We start from the raw sequence: 16,942 nt of genomic DNA on the forward strand, positions 1-16,942 counted from the left end.
TGACTGGTTGATATCATTAGAGTTAAGTTGTCTCGATAAATAAGGAGCCAGCTGTGACATGATCAGGTGTGAAATGAAGCGCCAGCATGAAAGGACCGCGCAGGCCATCGTTACCTTTTTTTTTTTTTTACTGATCTAATGCTGCTGCACGGCAAAATGTTTGTGCCCAATTCTGGAACCACTGACGAGTTTAGCCATTGAAGGGTCTATAGCAAGAAATTAATCTACAACTGGCAGATTTTGCTCAACATGATTTTCTTTTAACTAAAATGTCCTTAACGTCTGTTAGTAATACTACATAATAATGGCTACATTGAAACATGCTAAATTAGTGGTGGTAACTTTTCATTTTCATAAAGATGGGGTTCTTAATGGTGACGCTCTCTGTGCAAAAGGTTTTGGTAGTTGTACTTTATTTTTGCAGCATGTTGTAGTTCTTATATAGTTTTTTCCCCCTTGTGTTTTCTCCACATGCTTAGGTATCTAATTGACTATCTTAGTTGTCACATCGTCACCCATTCTTTATTTATGTCATACTGTTTTGAACTGGCAGTGTGAAGGGATCTAAACAGAATCCATCCATCCGTCCATCCATTCGCTTCCGCTTATCATTTTCAGGGTCGCGGGGGGCGCTGGAGCCTATCCCAGCTGTCATAGGGCGTAAACAGAATCCTTAAAACCTAATCGTGATTCCAAAGCCTAACAGTGTGAAAATATTTAAACTGTAACACAGGATCTCAGATAACTTTGCAAGACCTCAGTTTAACTGGAAACTGTTATTTTAGATGGAGTAATGCCTAAGGTTTTTACCATGATGCATTAATGTGGAAGATAAGTAGGTTGAGGTGGACTTTTAATATAAAGTTATGCCTCATATTTTAGAATCTCAGTCTCAGTTACATGCCTTAATTAAAATATCTGCGCCACACCATAACCAATAAATAATGTGGAGTGAAAGTAATGGAGGTGTGAAGTAGAACTACGAGGGAACTCGAGTACATTACATTTGCACTAGAGTAACTAATACTTAAACTGTTACATTTCTGCACTAGTGCAAAGAGCAGACCACAGACTGTTAGCTGAATGCTTAATACTTCAAAGATCTCATCAACCCATTTCTGTATGTGAAAGCAATTTTGTAACTCCAATTTCAATGAAAGAGAAAAAGGTGGACATGTTCTTACTACACATTTAATCTTTGCAATACTCTTTTTCAGCCAAGAGATCACATTAGCTTTGTATCCATTTAAGATAGTAAGACCATTTCTTTAATGGGACAGCTGGGCTGACAGCATGTAAAAGGCTGTAATTCAATCGCATGAACTTCAAGCACAAAAAGAGACATTAAATGAACACTAGTGACAAATGCACATTGCATTCTCAGTTTCTTACAAAACAAATTAAATGTAGCACAGGGATCAAAACTCTTGCATACCCACTCTCCCACTTTTTTTTAGCTATACATATTTATTAGCAATGTTCCCAAGGTGCTCCAGGGTCTTTCGGTGTCCGTGGATGCAAGACTGCACCAGTAAGTCCATGCTTGCAGGCTGTTGAGGATGTGTGACAGGAAAACACTTTCAGATTGAGCCTAGGCCTTTGGCATTGAAGGATGCAAGGTCCACATTCACCAAAAAAAAAAAGTCTTTACTAAATTGCTCGGACACCAGTACCCCAAAAACATTCAAGGCTCTATCCATGCTGATAAACTTTATCCCATAATAATATATAGATATATATTTATATGAACAGAAATGTAGCCACATGTCCTTTTTTTTTTTTTTTTTTTTGCCATTTTCTGCTCTTAATACGTTTTTTGTTTGTTTTTGCTTTGTCCTTGGCATAAGGGGACCAGACAGTTGGATGTTAACGTTACCGTTTCTATGATAAACTCTCTAAAAACACAAGTTAGCTTACCTGATCCCTACCCTACCTCACCCCCATCCCAACCCCTTATTGTCCAAAACTTGAACAATCACCATTTATACAAGTCAGTTCTGAAAATACTATGGCAAGTGACAGTTTCCACCTCAATGTCATTGTGAACAACAAAGAAAAATATATATAGTTCACTCCTCGTTCGATTTGTTCAGCTTATCAAATGCAATAACTGGTCTGTTATTCTTTGTTGCATCGTACCAACATTCACGGATTTTCAATAATGTAGAAGTTGTACAAAGACATAAATACAGTAGGATACAATACAGTAAAAAATACAAAATAAAGTTGATATAGATTTTTTTCCTTAAATGATAATTTACCAGAGGCAAACCCAGAAATGGATCTTTGACACTAGACAAAAACACCCCCTGAGGTCAAATGATAAAATAATAACCACGTCTCAAAGCTAACTCCCAGATAACTCACTACTTTGTCATTTATACATAGTGTGCTATGTACAGGACTTATAGGCAAAATGTGGGGGTCCTGTGTGGCACAAAGTTAACATGTTTTATGCAAGTGCACTAGTTTGGGTTTTACTTACTAGCGAGACATTAAGCTAAGGAAAACGTGAAGGCACAATTATCTGAGGGAGAGCATACCTCAGGAATCAAACAACAGTTGTGGTGTCAAGAGTCAGATTGAAAAAAAGGAGAACCACGGGAGGAAATAAAAGTGTACAGTTTAAAGGTATGGTTCAGGGTCTTAGAAGGACGAGGCAGTGAATCAAGTTAAGGCCAAATTACTTAAGATCGTCCAATCAGAACGCTCCAACAGTAAAGACGATGTTAGACCTGACAAATCAGAGATTTGAAATACAACATTAGTTTAAAACCAGAACTCTTCTATATTTTGTCATAGCCTGGCTCGCTACACAGGAATTCTTTCCTCAAAGTTAAGTCAATTATATTAAACAAGGCTTTTTTTGCTGTTATTTCAGAAATTGTTATTATGCACAATAATGTATAAATGTATGTTACAAGAATATACATGGGCTTCAGTCTATAATATCTCAGTAAGGAGTACATCCAAGCATTCAGATTGCGGACTTTGGCTTTTAAAAGTTAGTCTACATATGCACAAATATGAAACTCACATAGAAAATGCACCATAGAAAAAATTAACATGGGAACCCCCCCCCAAAACAACATGGAAATGGACTAAATGGCTCACACACTGATCTGTCACACAAACTCTCTCAAAGAGAACCAAGAAAAAACAAAAAGAAATGTTTTCAAGTTTCACCTTTTCATACCCCACACATTTTATCTGCAGTCACAGATTTGTTCAGAGTTGAGAAGAGACAAGAAATACAAAAAGGACCAAAGATTCGGGTTTGGAGGGCTTTTAGGGGTAAGGTTCAAGTTTGTCATTTCTCATGTGCAAGTCAATATAAAAATGCTACTCGTACACTGCTTTTGTCGACAACACAGGTTCGGGGCAGGCCAAACCCCCTGTAGTTTGCTAAATTTTTTAAAAAGGGGCTTGGAAATTGGCAGGCCAGCTTGCTCGTCAATGCAGTTTCCACTGCACTGAATTTTCTTCTCCAGCTCTTTGCCTTCTCAGTTTATCAACTCGTGGGAAGAAGGAAGAGCAACTGTGGGAGTCTGCCATCTTGTGCCTCTTCTCTGTTATGTCTGAAGAGTCATCTCCTTTATGTACTCAGAATCGCCACTCCTCACTCTCATTCCTATGACTTCTGCTTAGATTGACTGTTCTGTTCATCTAATTACCCTCCGTATGTCTCTCACTCGCTGTCAGTCTCTAGCTCTGAGTCAGACCACTGCACTGGGCTCAGCTTCCCATTCCGCTGGGCATACTCAATGATTGCTGTGTAGCAGAAATAGTACTGATCCCAGGTCTGGATGCTGAAAGCCCTCTGTGTACGCATCCGCCGCACCGTCTGACAGACATCTACTGTGCCAACATCCTCCAGCTGGGACAGGCAGATGTCCAGTGTGCAGAATGTGCCTAAACAGCCATGAGGGATGAATATCGAGAAGTTACACTTAAAAGAACTCAATTAAAAAGGTTTTTGTTGGACACAAGACAACAGATTAAAACCTAAAAATAAATGCAAAAGTTAGGACTACAGCTCAGCAGAAGGGAAGAGGTAATTCAAGTAAAAGTCATTGTCTAAATAATACAAGGCAAAACGACCTGCATACACAATACCTTACATTTGTTTACCAGATTCACATTTGGTGGGATTTTAATTTTGTATATCAACTGCATGAATTACAATTAGGAAGGCAAGGCAGTGGCACTGATATATAAAGACACAAAAGTGGCTCACACACTGGTGAGGTACTTTTAAAATAACAGGCTGAAGATTGACCAACATGTCCTCCCACTTCAGCTGGCTGCAGGGATTTCCTTTAACTTAAAGAGAAGCCTTTTACACAGTATCAGCCCTCTGAGCTAAACAGGCACTGTAAAAAAATACTTAAGTGTTATGGGACAGATGCAGATTGCTTTACTGTCTTCTGTGCTTTAAACTTAATAACCAATTTCTTGGGCTATTTAAAGGTTAGCTACCATTTATTTAAAGTGGCACCGGCTCCAGGTTCAAATAGTAAAGTAAAACTCTCAGATGAGATTACTTTAAGATGCATAAGAGCGCTATAAATCTATATTTAAAGTATTTAAATCAGATGACGACATCTTTACTAGGATGTGTGCAACTATTCAACTACACAACTAATCATCCCTAGTGTTACTAGTCGGTACCAGACGTGCTAGTAGTGTAATCTAATTGTAAACATTTGAATTGATGCCCAGTGCTGGTAAATTGCTATGTACTAAATGTTATGCAGCCATCTGCCACCAGATGGAGCATCAATATTGAGAAAGACCATAAATATGTTGCTCTAGGTCTGATCTTTTGTTAACACTCTTATTCTTTTAAAAGCAAAAGAATGAGATTGTAGATACAAGCAGCAAAAATGATCTTTAAGGGTGGATGGGCTGTCCCTTAGCGATAGGGTGACGAGTTCAGTCATTCAGGAGGGGCTCAAATTAGAGCCGCAACTCTAACTTGAAAGGTTTATTTTCAGTGTTTTTCCCTCTTCCTTGTCTATTTGGAATACAATGTTCAATGTTGATAATGTTAGGTGCTGCACAGTTAAGCAAGATATATTATTGAAGAACGGGATTAATGATGTCAATGTTTTAATGGTTATCCATTGAAGGGTTCTCAGATTTAACTTGATATCTGAGTGTTTCTTAGTTTTAGATTAGTCAATTTTTTCCCCCTTAATTGGTCGATTAAGAAATTAGCTGCCAAGAGCATCCATAGTTTTTACCTGTACGGCCAATGCCAGCACTGCAATGCACAACCACAGGGGGGCCCCCTGGAGGCCCTCTCCAGGTGGATCCCAAGGTCTGGACTGCAGCTTCCCTCCTTTGCAGAACATGTTCACGGAAGTCCAACATAGCAGAAGCACTCTTGGGCACTCCGAAGTCCGGCCAGCTGACATAGAGGTAGTGGCACACTTCCCGCCTCTCTCCAGACTAAAAGGTCAGACGGTTTCACAGGAGAGCAGATAAAGAGAGAAGATAGTCACTTCTTTCTTGTGAGTTGGCATGTTTAAGCCGTTTTGGAAAATAAGATATGGTGATTTCTACAGTTTCTACTGACAAAGCATTCTCACAATTTAAAGAAACTCTTTAGAAACTCTTAATTGACAAATGAAACTCCTATCTCAGTTTTTCATCTCAAAAGACTTAAACTGAGTTAAAGAAATGTAAACTACACGTGTGCTCTACCTGTGTGTTGTACAGTTCAAGATGGGAAAGTTTGAAGTCCTGAAACACTTGGATGTGTGTATTCCTGACCAAGAAGTATCCATGCTGTTCAGTCCTGCCCTCCTCAAGAGGCCAGTATTGTCCACATTTGACACGTCCACGCTCCACCACCCTGAGAGACACAGTAAATCCATTTTCATCTCATTCACAACACATCAATAATGTGCCATCATTTGTAAAAATCCTTACATTAAAGTTTACATCAGCAATCCAAACTGGAGTCTCACCTGGTGGTCATTACAATGATAAGTACCATCTGTTCCCAAACCATCCTCCAGAAGTCAGCAAAGGTTTTTGGCAAAGGACCTGAGGGACACAAGATGATAATAACGACACATTTTATTTTAGGCGTCTTTCAAAACACTAAAGCTCAACTTACACAGAAGAGTTTAAAAAATGGTAACCAAGGAAGTATCAATGACAATAAAACTATTTTACAATATATAAGCTAATTAAGAACAGAGGGTTCATGTGACAGTTAAAGGTGAATATGCCAGTTTAAAGAAGAGAGTTTTGAGGGGAAATTTTAAAGTGGATTAATGCCAATATTACAGATGTCTGAGAGGGAGTCCAGAGGCACGGTGCAGGATCTGAGAGTAGAAGAGAGGTACTGCAAAGCAAGTTTATGGAACAGCTTAAAAGGCGAGGAGCAGAATCTTGATGAATAAAAGACAAAATTAAATGTGATTTTGTCAATGAAGTTTTACTAAATGACTTATGGAGGGAGTTCTGGTTATGATATGACCACTAGCAATTGGGACCAGATAACATTTGTGGATGGACTTGATAGAGAAACAAAAAAGAAAGACGTTACAGTAATCAATGAGGAACATAAACAAGGAATGATACTGGTTGTGAGCAGAGGGAAGTTTCAAACTAAAAAGGGAACGAAAGTGAGGGAAACGGGAGGAGGAAAATTACAGGAAGTGTTAGTGATCAGCTGCTGGTAAATCTAGTCTATTTTGACATTTTAAAAATAACATCAAAGAATTACAGTAAGAGGGTGGGTAAGGATGAGGCAGCAGAGCCAGGTTATTATGTTCCTGACCATTCAGAAAAGGGTCCTTTGCTCCCTTGACCTGAGCTGATTAGTAGGGGTGCAATGATACACAAAATTCACGGTTCGGTTCGGTTCGATACTTTGGTGTCACGGTTCGATATTTTTTCGATACAAAAAAAAATGTTCATGCCTTTTTAATTTGTCATTTATTAAAATTGTAAATATATATTTTAACACAAAAGTACAGTTTTTAAATTTAACCCTAACCCTTGTGCGTGTTGTTTTTTAGCTCGTCATATTGCAGCCACAGAAATTATTTTGTCCATGAAACCATAAAGCTGCACTTTCTTTTTGCCTTATAGTCTGATTTGTCATAACTTCTCCGTTTTGTGGTAAGCTTTTCTTTGGCTGTCACTTCTTCACCCTGACCTGTCTTATTTGGCTCAGCAGAACTAAAATATATATCTGTCTGTGAAGGTTCTCAATCATCCAGGTCATCGTAGTGAAATATATATCCTGCCGCACTCACATAAGCTCAGCGATTCTCTGCGCGATCAACCTCTCACATGTTTAAGCTGCGGGAGATTTCACTTGTCATGTTTGCATAGTAAGCTAACAATTAATAAGACGATGTCAGAGGAATTGGTGCACAAATTATCATCACTCACAGATCAGTGCTGTCGCTCTCTATACACAGTTCGCGCAATTGCAAAGTGAAAGCAAAAAAACAAGCGCAAATTCAAACACGATTTCAATATGTCACATATTGACAGTGGCTCACCCAATAACATAATTACCCAGCTACATTTCTGAAAGAATGCAAAAGCATTGACATATATTTTTCCTTCCTACAATAGCCCGACAGGCAGGGCAGAGATAGCCCCGGGACGTCGGGCTAGCGATATTGCGAGCCCTGTATCTGATTGAGGAATCACTCATCTTTGGAAAAGAGAGTTTATTACAGAGAAATGTCTCTTTCCAAAATAAAAGCTATACTATCCGCTTCTTCTGGGCTATATTCTCAGCAGCATATTAAACATATCAGGTCTCCATAAGGAGAATCCTGTGCTAACAGCTGTCTAAATGACTCGGCTAAAGTTTGTAGCATGCATGCTTGTTGTTTTTGTCTTTGCACTAGGATGATGTCGGTGTAAATGTGCAGTCATATTTGTTGTGTTCCCACTAGTGCTTTCAGGTTAATCTCGTTGAAATAACCTTAACGCCACAACACGGCAAATCTCCGTTAACGAGCTACCCTATACAGAGAGGGGCTAGACGGCCAACACGTTAACGAGCTAACTGCGCTAACACACTAGCTCCCACCCATGTAATTGAGCATTGCATGGCACATCCAACATACTGTTTTACTTTAGTCCATGACTCGCTTACCTTCAGGGTCATACGTCACATGAAAACCAAAATAATTCCAAATGCCAGATCTGAATGAGGGTGGGGAGGTCCACTTCTGTCTCGCTAGCTTGCCCTGCGCTCTTCCTTCTGACCATGCTGTCTGTGTTGAGCGCTCAGTGAATCTGCGTTCGACTACTCCGCCTAGGCTGCACTCTCGAGCCTAGGCGGAGTAGTCAAATGCAGATTCACTGAGCGCTCAACACAGACAGCATTGTCAGAAGGAAAGTTGATAAAATAAATTACAAATTTTGTATTGTTCTTTTTTTTTCTCCCCTTTGGTTTTCTTTCTTTCTCTCCCCCTCTTTCTTTCATTCTTTCCCCCTGTCCTATCCCACAGTCATGTCTGTCCCGTTTGCAACTGAAAATAAAATAAATTCATAATTATAATAAAGGTCAATCAACTGGACCAATATGATGATCCACTTAAAATAAATCCTCTTGGCATCTTTCTTGGCCTCAAGACAACAATTCTGATGGCTATAGATCCAAACGGGACACAAAAAAAAAAAAAAAAAAAAATTGAAAAAAAAAAATTGAAAAAAAATTGTATTGTTCATACATATGCGTACGGAACCGAAAGCACTGTATCGAACGGTTCAATATCGATACGAATATCGTTGCACCCCTACTGATTAGATCTGTGTACCAAGTAGATTTTTCTGTAGATAGCGTGCATCCTTCTAATGAAGAATGTGGTTATTGTACATTTCTTTGTGAACAACAAAATCCAACTCTTTTGTAGTGGTGTTCCAAGAGATAGGTTTTTTTGCTACCACTTTGCATAATTCAGAAGTAAACCATGATGGGGAGAAAAACAACCTATGTTTTTAAAGCAAGAGCATCTAAAAGTCCAAGAAGACCATCGGGGGTAGGTTAAGAGTTTATGGTGGGAAGGCTGTCAATGACACCCGAAAGACTATTTAATGCCCTTAAAATGAAGTGACATGTTGAACATTTGTCTTGGATAGAGTTAAATAGCCATTAAAAGATAATCAGTCAAAAGCTATCTTAGTAAAATGTAAAGTCCAGCATGAGAACATTACCCATCCTCTTCTGCTTATCCTTATTGATATTGTATGATATTATCCATATGGAAATTTTACACTGACTACTGATAGAGACTGCTGTATTTTAATATACATACAGATAATATCCATACTAAAATCTCCCAGCAGTCAACGTGAAATTTCGCTGGGATGAATACATCTCTGACAGACAGACATACTTCCAGGTAGAAATGTAATAGCGACAGAGAGTCGGAAAGGTAAAACCACAGCTGTAGGAGCTAAGCGGCTATGTACTAAAGAACTGCTGTTGATGGATTAAGTATGACGGACTGGGAAGTCCGAGCAAGCACAAACCATACAAACAGCTTGGCAAGTCACATTATTGGTGGTGATGAAACAGAGTACGGCTCTAGACTAAAAGAGGTGAGAAGTGGGAGCAAAGCTGGCATATGTAAAAGATAAATCTGTCAATGCGGCCAGCTGAGATTCCAAAATAATGAAAGTCAGTAAAGTGAAAGACTGATCAGTTGCAGTCAGTAGAGATCAGACAAAACAATAAAAGAATAAAGAGAGCAACAGCGATAATAGCTCATGTACTATTTATAGTATTATCCATACTGTAGTTCTTTACACAGTATGGAGAACTACAGTATTGCTCAAAAGAGTTGAGGCACTTTGGATCTTCACACTCCATTCAATCTCACAATCCCATTAGAGGCATTTGACGTACATCACGACCAGAACATAATAAACAAATATCTGAAGGAGTCATGCAGTTTTCCAGTTAAAGCACTTAGAATTACATTCATTGAAAGATAAGAGCTGTTCAAGGAATCATCTCATTATATCATAAAAATATGCAAAACTACAAGCAATAAAGAGTAAAGCAGGAACTTATGTGAACAGCTTCTCACCCTGAGTAGCGATGTAGGCATTGCTCCTCTTGTACCCATCCATGAAACTAGCATTAATGTAATCTGATGTCTGCAAAACACAGCAGAGCGATTCACCGTTCAGTTATTTTGCCTTGGATAAGAAGATGCTACACATTACAGTTAAAAAAAAAAAAAAAGTGTGCATAACCTTAATTGTAGTAAATAATTCTACACTTAGACCACTGTCTAAAAAAAGAACAAAACAAACAACAACAACAACAACAACAAAAACTGAAAAAAAAAAAAAAAAACACCCCAAAACACAGATACACCTGTATTCAAAACATTTTGAATACACAGACTGGGCCAACATTCAATGTCTTAAATTAATAAGATACTTTCAGCTGCCGATGATAAACATGAATTTCATCTCAGCTAAATGCTAATGCAATCTTCACTAATTCCCAGAGATAAACAATAATATTGTATTAGTATCGTACTTATAATTTATTGATTGAAATGTATCTACAGATGAATTATTACCTCATCCTCATCATTAGAGAGTGGGCACAGTCGCACTCGTGACTGGTCGAGGCAGAGAACATCACTGTACCTGTTCTTGACCTGATTGGACAATTTCCTGCAAAGATGAGTCTAATGTGAGGCTACATAACAAACTGAAGCTCTGGCTGATATTATACATTTAATTCAGACACACAAAATATAAGAGCTTGACAAGTCTTACTTAGAGTAGTCAAAGGTGCCTGCAGGAGGCTCCTTGCGGATCTCCTCATACTCTTGATAGATCCCTCTCTTCTTCTTCCTCTTCACATACTCCACCAGGTCATGCACCGTCATGGCTCCCTGCTCTGGCATGTGAACAGACACCTCCATGCAGTGGTTCTCATCATCAGGACCCCAAGATGAGGACAGCGGTGGGGATTTTGAGGAAGGCTGGTTGGGTGGACGAGGCTGAGATTTCTGAGGCAACGGAGGCACTCCTTCCTCCTCACCCTCCTCATACTCCTCCTCTATACCCTCACTGCCACTCACCACAGCCCCATCAGTTTTCTTTGAGAGGGGTGTATCAGGGGGAGTGTCTGATTGGGGAGGAGCTTGGCAGCCACTACCATTAATGTTAGCATTGGCGCTGGAGCCAATGACAGCCATGTTGGCTCCGCTCACTGCTGAGCCATTCCAGTGTTGGTGGTTCACTTGCGATTTGTCCACAGCAGAATTTGGACTATGTTGGTGCTGGCCTTGGCCTCGAGTCCTGCTCTCCACAACACAGTGGTTGTGTGGGTTTGCGTTGCTGTCATCATAGCAGTTAGAGTTAGCCACAGCTATCTCAGGACCTATTTGTGTATTTATATGGGCGTGGGACAGTGTTGCATCTACACTTGTGTTGCTATTCTCTAAGCTATAAGAGCGCAACAGGCTTCCCACGCAGTCATGTTCTTTTGTGTCACCCTGAACAATGTTTGTGTTTACATTAACACAGGATTGAATCCAAGCCACGTGGTTATACTGGGATGTCCCACCCAGGTGTTCAGGGAGGGAGGAAACTGGGATATGACTTGCCAACTCATGAGCTTTCACTGTGCAGACCTGGTGAGGAGAAAAACAAAAGTAAGTATTAAATAATGAACAACAAACATCTTATACATGATGCAAATTCTTGATGAAACTAAGAGACACACCCTTTCTCTCAGCTTCTCGCGTACAAAGAGGCGAAGAACCGCGAAAGGTGCTCGAAACCAAAGAGGTGAGGACACAATGAAGACACATTTTAGACGAGCTGGAAAGGCCCCCTGCAAAATGAAAATATTTTTATTATATATTATATAATATATAATTATTTTTCACTATAAAAATATAATGAAATATTAAAAAAAAAAAAAAACAAGGCGAAAAGCATTTTTGAATTCCAAGATCATCAAACACAACGTGAGAAAAAAAAATGCTCCTTATATTTACCTTGAGCAAATTGAGAATCTTGACACAGAGCTCATAGTCAAAATTTCCATAACTGGAGTTGGTCATGTCGTAAATAAATATGAGCCCATCCCTTTGAGTTTGAACACTATAAAGAAATGAAGATCTTTACAGTTAAAGAGCAAAATAAATGTGCTTAAAAATACACTTTTATCTATTATAATTCCTGTGTTTCATTTAGTTATTTTATATTTCTAAAGGTACTTTCAACTGATCCTTTCAACTGATCCTTTATTCAAATCAATCACTAAAGCAAGAGATTTTTATGTTGGATGCTCTTCCTGACACAACCCTCCCATTTATGTGGGCTTACGATCGGCATATGAAATAGACTAGCTTGTGACAGACTGTGTTTATACCTCCTCCTGGTCTTCAATCAGGGACTTTTCATGTTACGCTAATGATTAACCCATTTATCGATATTTCTATCTTTATGAATTAACATCAGAGCACAGGGGACGAACTGTTGTACCAGATCAAAATAACACGATAAAGTGTCATAGGAAACTGTTTATTTATGGTTCACGCTTTACCTCTCTATGGCTTTGTCTAGCTGGTAGATGATGGCCTGGAGAACAGCTTTATGGGTGGTGAGGTCTGGTCGATGAAGTCGAGCGGTGAAGAGTGCTACAGCAGCACCTTTTGCGTCTCGGCCAGGCTGGGAAAAATATTAACAGATCACCATGTTACACCACTGCAAATCAATTTATCGAAAATAAAAACTTTACTTCATTTCTATTCATAGAAATACAAAAATAAGCTTACATGAGCCCTGTGACATGCACATACAGAAACACACAAAACTCTTTTTTAACGACCAGCACCACCTTGCATAATTTTCTGTGTATTCTTGGGTGTTAATTCAAAATGATAAGCTACAGTTCCTTTTATGTTAAGTGACTTATCATTGCTTTATCACTCACCAGGACTGTAAATTTGCCACTCAGCAGCTCAGAGCGTAGGGGCTCCTCGTCAGGGTTGATATTGATTATGCCCTCTTTGATTCTTGTGTTCTAATTTTCATACATGAAGATAGACACAGGAGAGACAGGGGAAAGTCATAAGCTTATAGATGACTTAGTATGTATACAAACACTTAACAGTATTCAGTTGTTAGTCTGTGTATTACAAAAGCCAGTTTATTAACTTGCAACTCAAGGGTTGTTTTTGGTTTTTAAACAGAACTCAATTATTCCACTAAAGTGCTAGCATGTATTAGATTAACATACATTTTTATATACACTGTATTATACAAGTATGTTCAGGGCATTGTGATTCATAGGTGTGTGAGAAGTAAAAAGCATTTAAAGACATACAAAAAAGTGCAGTATGAATGTGTTAATTAGTGAATGCTGGTTATGGTGCAAAAGCTCTCTTAGCGCTCTGCTTGAGTGCGATACAAGTACCACTCCAGTTCATTTTTTTTTAACTTTAACAGATAATAGATAACTATTTAAGCGTCAATAATTACATGTTATAACTATAATTATATTTTAATGTTTAACATTGAGAGATGTAATAACCTGTGAACTAACTTGTGGTTTTTTTCCCCCCCCAACAGAAACCCTGTCATTAGATATACTTATAGGGCATTAACACTATGCATTTTAAAGATTTCCTGCATTTACAAACAAGCCTATGATTATTTTTAAGGATTATTATATTTTATATCTAAACACCACTTAAGAAATCATTACAAATTCAATGTGTGATATTTACCTGAAAAATTGGAACTATTTTGCACAAATTAAGCCCGATGGGGTTCGCGTGACGACAGAAGGTAAACAGATGTTGCTGTCACTAGTTGAAACAATGCCATACCTTGTATGCTTGGAAAAGATCGATGGCTCTGGAGACGTCAAACTTGCGGGCCATAAGAAACTTAACAGCTGTAGGTTGAGAGACGAGCCCAGCGCTGTGAGGCTGCTCCCTGCTCCGCACCTCACTCAGGAACTCCTCTACAGCCTGAAAAGACACGGGAAAAGATGGGCACACGTTAAGAAAATAAAAAAGAGAGATTGTGTGTAAAACTTTATATGGCTTTGAAAGATATCCATAAAAAACAAAAGATAATATGGGAATGATTGCTGACATGACAAGAAAAGTACACAATTTTGTCAAAGATTAAATATTGTGAAGTGTGCGCTACTGGAAGATACTATCAACAAAAGCACTCATGTGCCAAGAGACAACAGTCAGCTTGTTTGCTCCAAGTACTCTGCATCCATCCTCCAAATTTGAATGCACCAGGAGAAAAGTATAAAAATGGGGACAACAATTAACTTTTCAGCTATACACAAAGAAGCTTTATATATGTGCACAAATAAGGACAAAGAAATGTACATCCATTGTAAACATGATTCAAAATACCGTGTTTCTCCACCGGGTGTTTTTTGGCAAACGTAACCCATCCAAATGCTTAAGCACCTTGTCTCATAATGAAATTTGTTATTAATTGTAGCCCTAAACAAAAGAGATGCTCATCCAACATGTGGCACTATCCATGTGAAAATGTCAGTGCAGGGTTTTCTTTGTTTTGTTTAAATGGCTCGTGGGATTTTGGAGAATGACTAAACACATGAGTCTGTTACATTATTTAATAGAAATGTATGCATTTTCCCTTTTTACAAAGAAAATAATTTGATAAAAATGTCTTTATTATACTTTTTTTATGAAACCATAAGTAACAAAACTGTTTTTTTCTGGTGTTTTTACTGCCTCTGTATATATCTTTTTCCTATGCAGAAAATAGATGAATTATAACAAATAACTATATAATTGATGCATACTGGAAATTAACCAGAATGCAGACTTTCATTTTTTCTAATCCAAGACTAATATTTGGAAAAATGTGTGCATTTCCTGGCACAGTCTTAATTATATGCCAAAAAGATGCAAGGTCTTGACTGGCAAAAAATATACTTATATACAAAGTATTAACACATCAAGAGAATTATCACTGTGGGCCTAAATTTTTAAGTGGGACAAAAACTATTGAAAAACTCATTATTTAGGGGGCATATTTAAATTACATGACCACATAATTAATCTAGTACCCAATAACGGTACATCAACACCAGGATGATCGCTTTCCCTTGGTTGAGATGTAATCCAAGACGACAAACACGAGCAGCCAAAATCTACAAACGTTAGTGGTGCGGGCAGTTAGTTGACAGACGTTACTGTGTGCGCGAAAGTGATTAGCTATCAACAGATAAGATCTGCAAATCTGGGGAGCATCCAAAGTATGCCCTTTAACTTTGCTCAATGATCCGTTAACCTTGTCATAAGTAGATGAAGATCAGGCCAGAAGCTGTAATATAATGCTGTAATCAGAAACGCAGAATGACATTTCATGTTTGTCATTTATCTCAGGCCCACCCCTTTTACTAGAAAGTGATTGCAACAACAATGCTACGAACCGGAGGATCATTTCTATGAATTGTCCACAGTAAATCCGTTAGACGAGATATTGCTAGTTCGTTGGCTCGTAGCAAAACACTCGTCCAAAGTCGCGGTTTTGGTCATTTTTAACCGTGTCATGGTATAAAATGACAATAAATAATAAAGACAACAATCGATTTATCTTTTTTAACCTTAATGCTCAGCCCGAAATCATTTATAAAGACTGGTAAGACTGCAGTCTAGGAAATTCCCTGCAAGTCAACAATAGCCACTGCCATTAGCTAGCGGCTAGGTTGCATGTGGTAGCTGGACGGCTAACGAAAGCCATTAAGTGACTACAAGCTCTATGAGTAGGGCCAACTGTAAAGAATTGTGGGTCGCTGGTTAATTTACTTTAGACTCATGAACATATCGATGTGGTCCGCATAATGCCTAGTTATCAGGAAGTGAGCATTCAAGGCAGACTGCCGGTAAAATGATACCTTCCACTACTAGCAAACGCCATCGCGCTAACACACATGCTAACTACTGTCAGTCACACCGGAGTCGGTCGACAGGAGGCTTGTGAACGGGCCGGGGCTGTTTACTACACCGCCCCGTTCCCAGAAATAACCGCACGACAGAATCTGATTTTTTTAAAAACCTCCTTTAGAGAAGAAACTGAGGGTGGCGACTGTACACAATGACTACTACAAGAAAACGAAAAAGGAAAAAAAAAAATCACGAAGAGACTCTTACCAGCTGCTCCTGAGTTGTCAGGGCTTCCGCCATGTTGAAGCCTCCGCAACGTCGCAGCGGGCGCGCCCACTAGCCGCTCGCTCACGCCATGCAGCCAGAGATAGACTTCTAAGCCCCGCCCACATCTCCCCCAGCTCAAACCGCTGGCGTTTCATTAACTGAATAACATGGTAGTGTTTTCCCCATGCTGCATCTTCCTTTTGCTGTCCAGTAACTCTAGAGCACAGTGTTCCAAACACAGTCAGTAAAAATAACTATAGACTATATTAAAGCAGAATAGTTAACATACAGGGAAATTTTTATGAGCCTAGAGGGAGAAAATCTGAACAGAGATGTAAAACAAAATCCAAGTGCAAGTAATTTTAGCAAGTATGGGATAATCATTGTTTCTATGATACAGTCATACATAGACTCGCCAATCAGCCACAAATGGTCTCTAAATCGTATGATATCTATCTCCTGCAATTTTTCACAAAGCAAATATTCACATTGAGCAATTTTTGCACAGAGGAAAATACATATTTTTCTTCATAACCATGACAAACATAACCGTGACTCTATATATGAGTTGTAAACAGTTCAGAGGATCTCGGCACTACTTCCTAAGTATTTCTCTGAACCACGGAAATAGCTCCTCCCAGAATTTCATATGCACTTACGGGAAAGAAAGAAGACTTGAGTAAAGGCCTATGCTATGACTGACAGATTTCACTTTCGTGGCAAACAGAGTAGATCATACTCATCTTAAGTTCGGAATTGAATAT

At 38.8% G+C, this 16,942-nt stretch overlaps 1 protein-coding gene across 1 annotated transcript; it reads right to left on the reverse strand.

Moving 5' to 3' along the window:
• Positions 1-1,235: 1,235 nt before the first annotated feature.
• On the reverse strand, positions 1,236-16,297 carry ptpn9b (protein tyrosine phosphatase non-receptor type 9b). Its single transcript, XM_085409963.1, has 13 exons — positions 16,179-16,297; positions 13,857-14,000; positions 12,959-13,048; positions 12,569-12,693; positions 12,018-12,123; positions 11,741-11,851; positions 10,786-11,648; positions 10,584-10,680; positions 10,080-10,149; positions 5,976-6,054; positions 5,710-5,860; positions 5,247-5,454; positions 1,236-3,912 (listed from the first exon to the last, which is right to left on the reverse strand). The coding sequence occupies exons 1-13, from the start codon at positions 16,209-16,211 to the stop codon at positions 3,689-3,691; spliced, it is 2,301 nt and encodes a 766-aa protein (XP_085266089.1). The 5' UTR covers positions 16,212-16,297; the 3' UTR covers positions 1,236-3,688.
• Positions 16,298-16,942: the final 645 nt, after the last annotated feature.

The sequence above is a fragment of the Rhamphochromis longiceps genome, linkage group LG6 (genome assembly GCF_057381845.1).
Source record: "Rhamphochromis longiceps isolate RC_006_pf linkage group LG6, R_longiceps_female_GT1.1, whole genome shotgun sequence".
NCBI classification, from domain to species: domain Eukaryota; kingdom Metazoa; phylum Chordata; class Actinopteri; order Cichliformes; family Cichlidae; genus Rhamphochromis; species Rhamphochromis longiceps.